This window comes from Caenorhabditis briggsae, assembly GCF_000004555.2.
Source record: "Caenorhabditis briggsae complete genome, chrIII, whole genome shotgun sequence".
In the NCBI taxonomy this organism is placed as follows: Eukaryota; Metazoa; Nematoda; class Chromadorea; order Rhabditida; family Rhabditidae; genus Caenorhabditis; species Caenorhabditis briggsae.
In genome coordinates this window covers 6,125,690-6,139,598 of record NC_013490.2, presented here as the reverse complement: position 1 = coordinate 6,139,598, position 13,909 = coordinate 6,125,690, and the positions used below count along the sequence as shown (strand labels likewise).

General features: G+C 41.2%; 6 protein-coding genes across 6 annotated transcripts; 5 read left to right on the top strand and 1 right to left on the bottom strand.

Moving 5' to 3' along the window:
- Positions 1-5,483: 5,483 nt before the first annotated feature.
- On the top strand, positions 5,484-6,703 carry Cbr-ztf-29 (the record flags this gene model as incomplete). Its single annotated transcript, XM_002641356.1, has 3 exons — positions 5,484-5,829; positions 5,915-6,354; positions 6,410-6,703. 3 exons carry the CDS (start codon positions 5,484-5,486, stop codon positions 6,701-6,703), a joined length of 1,080 nt encoding a protein of 359 aa, XP_002641402.1.
- Positions 6,704-7,817: 1,114 nt separating this feature from the next.
- CBG13263 lies at positions 7,818-8,845 on the bottom strand (the record flags this gene model as incomplete). Its single annotated transcript, XM_002641355.1, has 3 exons — positions 7,818-7,953; positions 8,000-8,552; positions 8,602-8,845. The coding sequence occupies 3 exons, from the start codon at positions 8,843-8,845 to the stop codon at positions 7,818-7,820; spliced, it is 933 nt and encodes a 310-aa protein (XP_002641401.1).
- Positions 8,846-9,279: 434 nt separating this feature from the next.
- Positions 9,280-10,542, top strand: CBG13262 (the record flags this gene model as incomplete). The annotated part of the gene is made up of 4 exons (XM_002641354.1): positions 9,280-9,327; positions 9,370-9,764; positions 9,817-9,988; positions 10,033-10,542. 4 exons carry the CDS (start codon positions 9,280-9,282, stop codon positions 10,540-10,542), a joined length of 1,125 nt encoding a protein of 374 aa, XP_002641400.1.
- Positions 10,543-10,749: 207 nt separating this feature from the next.
- CBG13261 lies at positions 10,750-11,384 on the top strand (the record flags this gene model as incomplete). The annotated part of the gene is made up of 3 exons (XM_002641353.2): positions 10,750-10,889; positions 10,941-11,040; positions 11,103-11,384. The coding sequence occupies 3 exons, from the start codon at positions 10,750-10,752 to the stop codon at positions 11,382-11,384; spliced, it is 522 nt and encodes a 173-aa protein (XP_002641399.2).
- Positions 11,385-11,885: 501 nt separating this feature from the next.
- CBG13260 lies at positions 11,886-12,736 on the top strand (the record flags this gene model as incomplete). The annotated part of the gene is made up of 3 exons (XM_002641352.1): positions 11,886-12,095; positions 12,146-12,579; positions 12,625-12,736. 3 exons carry the CDS (start codon positions 11,886-11,888, stop codon positions 12,734-12,736), a joined length of 756 nt encoding a protein of 251 aa, XP_002641398.1.
- Positions 12,737-13,112: 376 nt separating this feature from the next.
- Positions 13,113-13,882, top strand: CBG13259 (the record flags this gene model as incomplete). Its single annotated transcript, XM_002641351.1, has 2 exons — positions 13,113-13,658; positions 13,703-13,882. 2 exons carry the CDS (start codon positions 13,113-13,115, stop codon positions 13,880-13,882), a joined length of 726 nt encoding a protein of 241 aa, XP_002641397.1.
- Positions 13,883-13,909: the final 27 nt, after the last annotated feature.

Below are 13,909 nucleotides of genomic sequence, written 5' to 3'. Positions count from 1 at the left end.
GTCCGTTCTTTCCAAAATCCGTTCAGCAACTCAGAAACTACTTGCGGTGCTAAGCTACAGTATCATACCTATTCCAGAAGTACCCTAGTCGAAATGCTGCTGCTGGTCGTGGCACACCGTTGCCTTGCACGACTGCTCAGAATATACCAATTTTGGGCAAAGTTTTAAAACTTCGAAAATTTTCAATCTCCCAACGAAAACCTGTAACTTCTATATTCTGATAGTGTATTTGGATTGCCCCTAGTAATACGACGCCATTCATCCCCTATGATTTCCTCAAATCCTCTGATGAACCATAACGGAAGAATAGCGTTTTCCAGCTATGCATAAACTCTTCCAATTACCTCTTCATTGGACTCTAAACCCCCTACTCCCAACCACCATAAAAAGGGTAATACCTGACTGTCACTTCTCTCCCCTATCTTCTAGATACTTTACCATCTGCTATATCTACCCCCTGGGGTGCTTTATTCTTCTGTAACACCTCTTGGGGAAGAGGGAGTGTGCTTGTTGAATCACGAAAAAACGATAAAGTTAGGCATTCCAACCGTCCCCCAGTATGCTAATTTTTTCTCTCGATCATAAAGCCCAAGTTGAATGTTTGTTTCAGAGGCATTCTGCTCCTATTCTCTTTACTTTTGTACAATACTTTCGAAATTCGAAAATTCCTCATGCTTCTCTTTAATGGTCAAATACCTTGTGACTGATTGACTGACCGGTAAGCTACAGTACTGGCCAAAAAGGTATTCGCAAATAGTTTTTCGAGCATAACTTTTCTGAAACTTCCCGATCAATCTGATATTTTAAGACAAAGTTTAAAACGGTAAAAGAAACTGATTCAACAACAAGAATAGTCAAAATTTCAAAAAATTGAAAAAAAATCGAAAAATTCATGAATATTGCAAAAAACCGGTAAATGGAACTTTGACTTCTGAGATCTAGGATAGACCGGTAAACGAAAAATAATAATAGAAAATGAATAAAATAGCTTTAGTACTTCGTTGGGAAGCCTTTGGCGTCGATTACCGTTTGACATCTTCTTGGCATCGAGTCGAGAAGGGTGTCGATGACAGACATCGGGATGGCCTGCCAGACATCTTGGAGTTGGTCGAACTTCTGGTTGGCATTCGAGGCACGAACCCCTCTAAGCTGTCTCTCGACATGCTCCCAGAGGTGTTCGATCGGATTCAAGTCCGGAGATTGACTTGGCCAGTCCAGAAGATCCACGTGGCGGCGTCGGAACCACTCCTTGATGTGCTTCGAGGTGTGCTTCGGGTCGTTATCCTGTTGGAAAACGAACGCCCGGCCCACAGTAGACCTTGCCCAGGGTCTCATTGTGTTCCCCAAGATGTCTTCATACACAAAGCGATCCATGATGCTTGTAATTCTTCTCAGCGGGCCGATTGAAGTCCCAGAGAAGCAGCCCCAGACCATCACCGATCCACCTCCATGCTTGACGGTTTGGACCTGGTAGCTGGGATCGAACGGACATCCAACCGCACGGCGAATCCACTTGATACCGTCAGTACCGAACAGATTGAACTTGGATTCGTCGCTGAACACGTGATTAGCCCAATCCTGACGTCCCCAGTGGAGATGAGCTCTGGCCCATGCTACGCGGGCGATTCTGTTCTTCTTGCTGATCGATGGTTTCTTAGCTGGCCGTCGTCCATGGAGTCCAGCATCTTGAAGACGTCTTCTGACGGTTCTCAGGGATGGTGTGACTTCATTTGGAGTCTTCACGACCATCTGAATGTCCGTAGAACTCCTCTGGGGATCCTCTCTTGAAACTCGGACGATGTTCCGATCTATGTTCTTCGACGTGATACGCGGTCTTCCAGGCGATTTTCGCTCCACCAAGGCTCCCTAAACATTTTTTCCATAACTATACTATTTTTGAATATTACCTCATCCCGAAACTGCTTCAAGATCTTCTCGATGGCACGTTTAGTAACATTGAACTGCTGCGCCAAGAGGTCCTTGGAACATCCACTTCTGAAGCCGATGACGATGGCTTTACGGATGTCCTGAGAGATGTTTTTTTTTTTCCGAGGGGTCTGGCCATGTCTGTAAACAGTTTTAAATACATAGGAGCCAAAACCAACATTCTTAGAAACCATAATATCCAAAAATATAAAAATATGAAAAAAGTGAAAAAACGAAAAAATTGAAAAAATTGAAAAAAACAAAAAATTTCTGAAAATGATGCAATTTCCTTGTACGCAATTTGTCGTCACCGTGTACGACATGCACAGTAAAATTTTCAGATCGATCCCTTAAGTTTCAGCAAAGTTACTCTCAAAAAACCGTTTGCGAATACCTTTTTGGCCAGTACTGTAAATGACCCTGAATCGGGAAAAAGAAGAAAATAGAAGGATGGGCAGTAAAGAAGAAGAGGATTACAATCATGGCGTAACGAAGAGGATTCTCTTTTTTTGTTGGCTTCTTCCCTGGGGGTACTGTAGTTGTCACTTCACGATGTAATGGGTAGGTTGCTAGTAGCACATACTGCTAATCTTAATGATTCCATTGTCCTCCTCCTCTTCTGTCAATTCACACCTTTTAGAAGCATTTCTGAACCTTTCCCAGAAGGCAAGAAGACCTTCGAATCTAAATTGGATACGGAACGGAATGCATCGAGCTTTTGTTTGTTTATGACTGCTCGTATCTTGATCTTGGTAATTGTACAGATTGACAGAGTTATTTTTCTATACCTGCTGCAGATGCATGTCACAGTTTTTGACACGCAAAGTGGATGAGGTGGAGAGATGGGGAAGAGCATGAAAAGAAACCGACTAACCAATTGGCAGTTGGCCATCGTTTGGGCTTTAAAAGAGTGAATTCAGTTTAGAGATTTTTTATCTGACCTAGCACGGGTTTGGCTTTTGGGTGGATATTGGCTAGGTTCTGATCGAAAATTGCCCAAAAACGGCTATATAGCGGCCCATGGTCAGTTTTTGGACGGACGTGCAAATTCTACTAGGTGGGAGCCTTGTCATAAGTTTGCCGAAGTTTAGCTTTAGTAGCGGCCTTATCCGGAATCTGATCAACCTCCGACCAAAAGCTGCCGGTGACGCCCGAGTAGGTTACTTCAAATTTAGTAGCACTGGTTCCCTAACAATCGTGGTTCGTTTTGAATATCTCCCGCTAAGAAAATTTAGATTCAATTACATTCTGAAACTGAAGAATGCAAGAAGAGAGCTATTTATAACCTTTTGTGTATTTCGGAACCAGAAACTATTATCGACCTACAGTACTTCACTTTTCTCTGGATGTTTCGGACACCTCTAGAAAAGAAGGATTGTCCTCTACTCACTGTCTGACCATCTCAATACTTCAGCCTCTCCTTCTAACTTTTCCCTAACAATTTTCTTTTTTTCATCTCCTTCTTTTTCCATTTTTTCCGTACCAGTTTTCATCTTTTCTGCTTACTGCTTCGACTTCGTCTTCGTGTGTTCTCGCCAAGGTCAGTTTTGCCCTCAATTTTCTCGAATCATCCCAACCATCTCATTCTCTCTCTTCAACAGTCTGTCTCATGGCTTCTCCCTAAACGACTTCTTCTTTTTTACTGGCCACGAGTAAAATGACCATCTCAGAAGTCGGCGAAGAAGAAGAAGAAGTCACTTCTCCTTAAGATGTCTTATTTTTGTACAGTGTTTAGTCGATGAAAGCTCAAAAGAGGGAGTCAACAATGTTGGAGCTGTGTCTCTGTGTCAAATCGGTCCTAATTGGATGTTATTATTGGTCGACGACATCAGCTCCACTTTATTTTCTTTCAAAAGATGGAGGAAGATGGAGCAAAAATATGAGTCGAAGCTCCATTTCTGAGTGGAGCTTATTTCTTGGTTGACATCATGTACTTCAGTATGACAAAGAGCTTCTGCTAATTGCGAGACACTTGGAAGAGGAACACGACGTCGGAATTTGAGTCCAAGTACAGGAAACCGCTCTCTATTGTCTTCTGTATTCGGCTCGTTGACCCTACCTGCTCGCTATTGTTTTGCCCATTTTGAACAACAGTACCCACTACTTACAACACTTCCTTCTTTCTCTCGGAATCCATTAGGAGTATTGTATATTCAAATGCTTGTGACCCCATCTAGCTTGGTTTTTATCTACTAACCCCCTGCTTGCGCAATCGCTCATGTTGATAAGCATCATGCGGTGACGTGTTGGTGGTCCTTCATAGGCGGCAACAGTCATTTCCCACAGACCAAGTCTTGACAGATCGACCCAGCTTTATGATGATGACGTGGCAGGGGGAGCTCTATGTTTGTTCTTCCTCTCTTTTTTCTTCTCGACATTGCAACAGATGTACAAAAAACAGGTTTAATTGGTCTAGTCTCCTTCCTAATAGCTCTCTGTAAGCACCTTTTCTGATGTTAATGCACTTTTCATTTCGAAACGATAGATAGGGAGGGAAATGCTATGGAAATGTTGATCAAGTTTTGAATATGGTAATGGGAAAGAGAGAGGCTTAGTGGGGTTATACACATGCTTGTCGAGATGGAGGAGGATTATGGTGAGGTATTGTTTTCCACCTTGGAAAATTATTCCTTTGATCTTCTCCCCCATTTTTGATCTACCGTACTCTGCAAACTAATTTGTAAGCATCCCGCCAAGCTTTCCCACGAAATTATCTAATTTCTTTTTTTTTGTTGCCACCATCTTCCACTTCGTCTCTTTCGTTTTCCCATCCTGCCACCATTGTAGCATTCACAGCAGCTCAGAAAACAAATAGCTTGTGACCCTGATACTACTTGTCATCTACATTACTATCTTATCATTATATATCTATCACCAACAATCGTGTCTCGACCCAACAGCCCTCCCTATCATTGTGTTTTTAGGGGTCTTCTCACTCTTTCTCCTATCATTCAAGCTCCAGGGGCGGAGCTGCTTTGTGCGGTAAGTTGCGTTAGAATGCGGTAGACCGTCTATCCAATATCTCTATGTATCTACATTGCACACAGTCTCTTGTTCTCTTCCTCTCTTGGGAGGTCCGCATGCCGAAGGAGGGGCTACGCGCAGTACGGTCTAGCTCCGCCCATCTGGGGGTTTCGAGGTGTCGATGTAGCAAACGACTCTCATAATCCTCAGAGGAGATCGTCTGTTTTTTCGTCGTCTCTCTAGTGTTCCAATCATTTCCAACCTACTTATTTACTTGTACTTTTTTCTCTCCCTCTCATGCTTTTCATGCCCCTTTACTTTGATATCATTTTGAAGCAAAGAGATGTTTTCAATTTTCAAACTTTTTCCTTTCACATGTGACACTCCTTTCGCGGCTACTTTTGAATTTTATCCATCTCTAATAGCGATGATGCATACAATTTCAAAATTCTACAGTACCCTCCCGGTGCACTTTGACGTTTTACTTTCTCCTTCTATCTACGTCTCTTCTTCATAATTGTGTCTCTCCTATTTCAAAATCTCAATTATCACCTTCTGTTCTTTTCAGAGTATCACCTCTATCTTTGATCATTATGCCTTACCGCCCGGAAGCCGAGTTGAAACGACCCGATCTCAAGGGCGAGTTCCTCTGTGGACACTGCGGTAAAACGTTCTGCCATGCGGCGTCGCTCAATCGACACCGTCTCAACTTCCATGGAGACGACCAACAGTGTCTTGTGTGTGCAACGAAGATCCCACACAATGAGACAATCCGCCGTCACATGCAAACACAGCACGACATCCATCGTGTCTTCACATGTGGATGCTGCAATTGGACGTTCCCGGACAAGAAGGAACTTCATTCACACAACAACTCAATGATGAAATCCGGACTGCCGGGAGATGCAAAGGTCATCGCTATGAGCAGTCGTAAACCAGGTGAGTAATGAGATAGACATTATATTAAGTACTGTAGTAGAACTGCTTTTTTTATCTTTGGGAATTTCATTCTGTTCAGTTGCAGGATCGCTGTCTCAACATGAGCTACGCGGGGAAGAACGCACGCCTCGATCCAAGAAAAGATCATCCGAGGCTTCTTTCTCACCAGAAGCTCCAACAATGAACACCGATCCAAATCATCTGATGCGTCTTCTCAGTGGACTTCTGATGGCTCAACAATCACAAGCCCCAGTTGAAACACCAACCCAGGTGACTGCTCCAGCTGACTGGGTCAACACTCTGATGCAAGTCAACCCCGCTCTGCTTCCAATCTTGACACCAATGCAACCATCGTCGGCTACATCCACTTCATCCGATATGGAGAGTTCAGAACCAGCTAATTTGGATACCGTCTTGGCATCAATCGGTAACAACAACGTTGGTGAAGCAGCATCGACACCGACATGCGATGATGTTACAAGTGGAGCCGAAGAAGAGAATATTGATGTGGCTGATGATGGAAAGGTAATAAATTCTGACTGTGAGTTCTGAATTCATTTTTTAACTTTTTTCATTTCAGGATCTCCTTGTGAAGGCCGTCGGAGTCGACTTCCTCTCCGTCAAGACTGAGCAACCAGTTAGTGCTTCTTACGACAGCGCTGAGTCAGGAATTGGATCGGGACCAACGACCAACACTCCAAGCCCATCTTCTACCTCTCCACCAAATACTTCGATTTCACCAGGAAGTGCCGCCAGCATTGTCACCGATGCCATTCATCAGGCCAAGCGTGCCAACAAACGACGCTCGGTGGACGACATCTGCTTCAATCTTGTCATCAAGAGATCTTTTGCCGATTCCAAGCTCCACTGTTGATCATTTCCTTATGTCCCTGTCCCTCCGGTCTCACATGTAATTCCAACTCGATATCTCTCCCTTCATCCGTTTTTAACTTTTATGTGATACTGTAATAAACCCACACCCCTCTCATCCACAGAACTTCTTTAGCTGATTTTGATAGGAGGAATTATTCTACCTGCGGAGTCATCTCAATTAGTCAGTCTTTTATCTTTTTTTTTTAGCCTTCGTTATAGAAGGTGTTCAAAAATAATATTCCTAATAACCTCTCCCCTAGTATACTTTCTTCCATTCCCCCTTCTCCTTCCACCGGCTTTAGTTCAGTTTCATAATGATTTCTCAGTATTAATTGACTGAAACTCAGTACAATTTGATGTTATTTCAACTTTAACCAGTTGAGATATCCGTTTTAAGAAGTATAAGCTTGTGAAAAATGACTTCTCCACCACGACCCAAACACTACAAACTACAATGTTTGTACTAAACTAGTGGTGAGATTTCGTTGATCAAAAGTTTAAGTATCTTCAAATGGCTCTTCGGGTACAATTGAAAATACACATTCTTGATTTCATTTATCTCGTTCTCTCATTCGCTTTTTCTCATTCATTTTTTTCAATGTGGTTTTCTTTTGTTTTTGTTTCTCTTTTTCTCTTGAAAGGTTTGTAATCGAAGTTGTAATAAGTTTTATAAAAACGATCCAAGTTGTGTAGCTTTTTTTCAAAAGTCTTTTTGAACAAAAATAAAAAGTGAGATATTATTCTGGTGAAAAAGGGAGCTATGGGAAAGAGAGGCCGCTGTCGAAGGTCCCACAACAACAACTACAGTAACCTAAAAATAGTTTCATTTTCCGGGTTTAATATCTTGTTTCTTCACTGATTAAGGTCGAGTTTTCTGTTATTTTTAAGTTTTTGACATTGAAAAAATTGACTGGAAACGCAAAAAAATCGAGATAATAAATCAGGGAAATAAAATATTTTTAGGTTACTGTAGTTGTCGCTGTGGGATCTTTGGACACGGCCACTGGCGTTTCTTTTCCACAGCTCCGATTTTTTGTACCAGAATAATATGTAAACTATGAGCAAGACAAGAAATTAAGGAAACACTTTTTTATTGAGATGAAAACTCGAGTTATCTATTTTCCAACAGTGTACTCGGCTTCCCAATCATACGGATGCTCTTTGATTGTCTTTGCTTGCATCAGTTGTTTGAGTATGGAGTAGATCAACGCATAATTTGGCTCCATGAAATACGAGAGACTATCAATGTGACTGAAATAAATACGTTTTTTTCTCAATTTAGAAAATAGTATCGTACTTCATAATTTGGCGATACTCGTCGCCTGGACATCCAGCAAACATTTGAGACATGATTGGATCGAAACGATAATTCTTTTTCATTTGACCCACTTCTTCCATCTGGGTGACGACTTTCCAGGGAAGTGCAGCATTTGTGAAATCGACCAGCATATAAAACCAACTCTCGACATCGTCCTTCCTTCCGTGCTCCATAAAATTGTGGGATGCAATTGGAGCATATCTAGGAGTTCCTCGATATGGTGCTTTTCTTCTTGGCTGTAGCATGACATTTTGATCATTCACAAATCGACGACACAATCCAAAATCCAGCACAAAGATTTTCCTCAATTCTCGGGTTTCTGGTCTTCCCAAACAAAAGTTTCCTGGTTTGACGTCGCGATGCAAGAATCCACACCAATGCAGTTCTTCAAGTGCTTCCAGACATTGAATCGATGCTCCAATCGCTGATCCAAGAGTCAGATGTCCATTGGGTCCAGTTTTCTTTGCGTCTTGAAGTGACTTCCCCAGAAACTTCATGATGATATGATTGAAGTTTCCATGCCTTCCCTTTTCTAAAAATAATCTGAGCAGGTTCAAATTCTGCATTCAGAATTTTCCTACCAATTAACGTTGGCATATGCTTTGCTCCTTTCTGTGTCAACTTCATCATCACATACAATTCCAGTTTCAGAAGTGGAATCTTCTCTTCTGCTAGCTCCGCCTTCAACGCATGCTCCGCCCCATTGTCATCTCTTACAGCATAAACTGCTCCAAATGTACCTGCACCAAGTTTTTTGAAAACCGTAAAACGATTTACTTTATCGCCATTGTTCAGTTGAATTATCACTGGAGTTGGTGCCGCCATTTAGGGCACGAATTGTGAAAAATATGCTGGATTTTTCGGAACGTTTCAAAGTTTATAGAATCTAGGGCATTGGAAGGAAATAAGGACAAGTCCAGTTCATGTTCTTATTAGAGAAACTTTGAAGAAGTTTGCAATCAATGGTTACTGTAATTTTTGAGGGATTACTGTAGTATCCACTTTTGACTATGACAATGAGGTTTGGACAATGGCTTCATAAGCTAAATGGCGTATTACCTTTATAATTGATGTCTTAACTTTGCTGTGTGATTACTGTAGTCACCACATGAGTTCACACATTTGGCCTACTTTTCACATGTGATGGTTAAACGTAAAACACGATTCTCCGAAGAAATGTTTTCCTATCCTCCCTCTACCCCATCCATTCCTCCATTCCCCAATTTGACGGTATTCATAACTTGGTATCATTAGGACAAATGCATCATGCATCGGAAAAAATGAAACGCGGAAGCAAAAATCCGAAGGTATCCTTTTCAGTAAATCATGAAAATTCCCATAGAATCTAGGTGAGTGTTCGTCTCAATGTTCGTCCGCTTCGTGGCAACTGGAAACCGGTGAAAAGATACGAGTGTGATGGAGCACCAAGAACGAAACATACTGCAAGTCCAGCTGAAGAACAACTCGATTGTGCAATTTGGAAAACGAAAAATGTTCGAACGGACATTATGGATTCGGTTGCTGTGAAGTGTGATGAGGTTAAAAAGATTGAGCCCGTTTCGGATAAAGATCATGTAGAAGAAGGTCCAGTTGTGACTGAATGTGCGTGTGCCAACTGTGAGAAGGCAGATGACACTCCGACTGCATTGGAATTATCACCACGGGAATATAGAGAGTGTTTGATTCGAGAGAAGAAGAACAGGAAACAAGAGAAGAGCAAGAAAAAAGCAAAGTGTTGCAAAAGGTAAGATGATTTTTTAAAATGTATACTTTCTATAATTCTCAATATTGTTCAGCAAGGCTAGTTCAAGCAAACATGGACGTAGTCGTCGCCACCATCGTTCGTATTCTTCTCCAAGACCTCCTTCTTTGCTGGCCCCACCAAACTCTGTTGTTTCTCGTGAGAGTAATTGGTGTAAATTGTATGAAGATGCCAGCCATCCCATCAAACTGATTGATCCCAAAAAAGTAAAGACAAAGTTTTGTACTCAAAAACGCTGATTTATTTAAAGATTCACACGGTCCCTGGTCAAATCGGAATGTCGGATTTGGAGCCGGAAGATCCTGCGACACCACCGTCATCTGCCAACGAGGTTGCTCCTGTGGCTGTTCCACTCCGATCTCCAAACCTTCCAATCATGCAACCACTGGTTATGTCACCATCTTCCAATGTCTCCGAACTCTACAATCTTTCACCTCCACTCGTTCCACAGATTCCAACTCAGCCTCAATCCAATGTTGTTATCCTTCCAGCTCCCGTTGACAATCCACCAATCATCATTCAAAACCAAAACAATGTTCCAAGAGCGAAATCTGACTCCAGCAGTTCCTTGGTTTTTATGCCTACTGCTTCTGCCGAGGAAAAAGCGATTCAATCTACTTCAAATGCCTCAATGATTCGAAAAATGGAAAATCTTTTCTACAACTCTGAATCTAACTGGTGGTTCCTTGTGGCTCTTATTATGCTAACTATTTTCGCCTATCGCTCGTCTATTGAACAACATACATGCTATTATGATTAAGGACTGCGAATGAATAAAAATCGTTCTCAAAGAGTTTCTTGTTTCTTTTTTTATTGTCGAATTCATGAACTTCATGCTGAAAAACTCATATTAAAAAATCCCGCCATTTTGGACGTCCAGAGGAGCGCGTTTGCATTTCACCTAATTTTTTTTTCTTCTTCCTTGTTTCGAAAAAATTCGCACTCTTATCGCACTTTCTGCTTATAAATGGCACCATCAGAAAAAGAATTACTCAAAAAAGCCGGCCCCATTCTATGTGACGCTGTAAATGATGAAAAAGCTGGGAAAATCGACCGAGCTATGGTCAGATATAAGCAAGGTATTGAGTTAATTGCTCAAGCAATGCGGTAGGTATTCAAAATGTCGAGAATCAGCGAATTTATGTTGATATTTTTCAGCATGATGCCGATAGGAAGTGCCGATCGTGAAAAGATTATGACGAATTTTGCGATATATGTTCGAAAAGTGGCAGAATTGGAATATCTCAATAAAACCGCTGTAAGTTTTCATGCGATCTGCGGAAACCAAAATGGGTTTTCAAACATTTATTGTCTTCTCAGGCCGAAGTTGATCAATACAGGATATCTGCGAACTCAATTGGACACTCTTATCAAAAAATATTCACCAGATGCTGCGATAAAAAGCTTCGAATGGTTCATGTTCAGGATGCCTATATTGTCGCTCACCATCAGCTTTTGAATTTTGTTCGATTTTGCGAACTCATCGTCCCACTATCAGAAAATTTGCTAGTTATTACACTGAAAACTGGAAACGACGCACAGAAGAATGAAAACGAGTTCAAAGAGTTAGCTAGGTGGGTTAATCAAATAATGAATGAATAAAAAAAGGGTTTCAATTGAAAATTTTTCAGAAGCTTAGAAAAACGAGGAGTAACGTTACAAGTCAATTACAGCGGTACTCTTCATGATAGAGAAATTATGTAGGACAGATTTTGCTTTATACTGTAAACATTTGAATTTTTCCAGATTTGACAATGGTTGGGTGGTGAAAAGTGGTCGTGGTCTGGATTACTTCAAACCTGCCGAAGGAAAATATGTGCTCGGAGCATTGGATATGGATCAACGGCCGTGCCACGAGACGACAATAGATTTTCTGAAACGAAAGAACTGATTATTTTACCTTTTTCTCTCTATGTATATTTTGACTATAACGTTCTGGTAACATATCTCGGTTTAATTCTTGCTCACTTTGAGATAAAAATCTCCTTTCTACCCTTATTCGTCCATTCATTTTATCGGTTTTTAAACCGCTTTGCTACTTGCAGTATCCGAATTTATTATCTTCTTTTCGACAAACTCACGTTTCTTTTCAGGCACTGAAAGATGACCAAAAAACAGGCCCATCCGGAAAACAAAGAGCTTTCTGAATACAAGCAAAAGTTGTTCGCAGATGCCGAAAGAATAGTGAAGGAAGAATTCCCAAAAAATGTGCTCGAGTTTGACGCTCTTCTGAAAAGTCCAAAGCTTTCGTACGATCGTCTTGCCCAAATTCTCCCTGACAAATCGCTGAATATTCCGATTCCGGATGTAGATGTAAGACTTAATTCAACAATCGTTTATCACAGAAAAAAACATAATTTCAGAATGGAAACACAGACAGCGATGAGCCAGCTGCGAAGCGCAAGAGAGTCGCCGATGAAGTAGTCAAGCAAACTGGCCCTCCAGTGTACGCATTCACTAGTGGAACTGTTCCATGCAACGAGAATCTTGCTCAATTGATGGATACTGTCCGCCCGAGACTTCGTGACGCTGTTGAGCAATGCAACACTGTCAAAATGTGGATCACTCTTCTGATTCCTCGTATCGAGGACGGAAACAACTTCGGGGTTGGAATTCAAGAAGAAACATTATCCGAAGTCAGAAACGTCGAGAGTGAAGCCGCTTCATTCCTTGATCAGATGAGTCGGTACTTCACCACCCGTGGAAAGCTAATCACCAAGATTGCCAAGTATCCACATGTTGATGACTACAGAAGAGCCATTCTGGATATGGACGAAAAGCAGTTTATCAACATCAGGTAATCAGTTATCACTAGTTCTGTTCTCTAATAGGATATTTTCAGATTGGTCGTTCTCGAAATGCGCAATCATTTCTCGACTCTTCACGACATGATCATGAAGAACTACGAGAAAATCAAGGTTCCTCGCAACTCCAACACGGAGCATCTTTATTAATTAACCCGTTATTTTTTAATGCTTGCTTCGGTCTCACTTTTATCCATCCTTTATTCGCTTTCTTTTAATTTTATCTTACATATTATTGTTTTTTTACTTTGCTTATGTGGGAAATTCAACTAGCATAAGCATCATCACCCGTTGTTTTGTTGAATGTGTTCTTCGTTTTTTTTCACCCATATCCAATCTCGTTTTTACCGTTTTCTTAACACTCCGTGCTCTTCCGGTTCTATCGGAAGCTACCCATGATTCTAATAAAATGGATGACCTGTTGTTTATCATTTTGTCTAGTTTCCAACTCGTTTTTTGAACGATTTGTATATTTTCATGGAGAAAGTTCAAAAGTCAGTTATCTAATTTTATTTTCAGCTCAAAAATGTCTGGTGTTTTGAAATCAGATGGTTTGGAAATCGCACACGTGGAAGATGATCGTGGAGTGCAAGGAGAAGCAGCTATAATCGATGTCGACGATAGAGAAGAATATTTTGTGAAACCACTGTACACATACTATTGTACCTGTGGAGAGATGGCGATGATAAGTGATACCCTCATTAACCGAATGCCAAAACGGCAAAGAGATGGTGCTCGTGTGATCACTCCAGAAAGAACGACAGCCAAAACGTTTGCGAAACAAGGGGAAACGGTGTACATCAAAAGATCGATTGGGTTGGAGCAACAGTATCGAAAAATTTGTAAAAAGTGCTCAGTTCCACTATTCTATCAACATCCATCAGCTCTCTCACGTACCTTCATCTTCGCAGACGCTCTTTTATCAGCACAACAAGTTGGTGGTTTCAGTGGTAATAATGAGGAGCAGCGTGCCAAGAAAGTTATTATGAAGAGAAATGTCAAGAATCAAGGAAAGATGGGAAGTGTAACAGTATCGACAATGGAAGGAGAAGAGGAGGAAGAAATGGAGGCTGTAAGTTCTATATTCCTGAATCTGTTGAATGTTGTGCTTTACAGAGAGAAACCGCCGAATCATATACGATGAATGCTCGAATTGTTCATGATGCTCTGAAAAGGAAAGGATTCACTTCAACTGTTTCCTCATCGTCAAGTGGAAAATTCGCAGTTCAAGGAACTCCATCATCATCAGTTGAAGCCACTCCGAACACAAAAAGAAAACGAGGAACCCTTGTATAATATTTATGGACATCAATCGTCATTTAA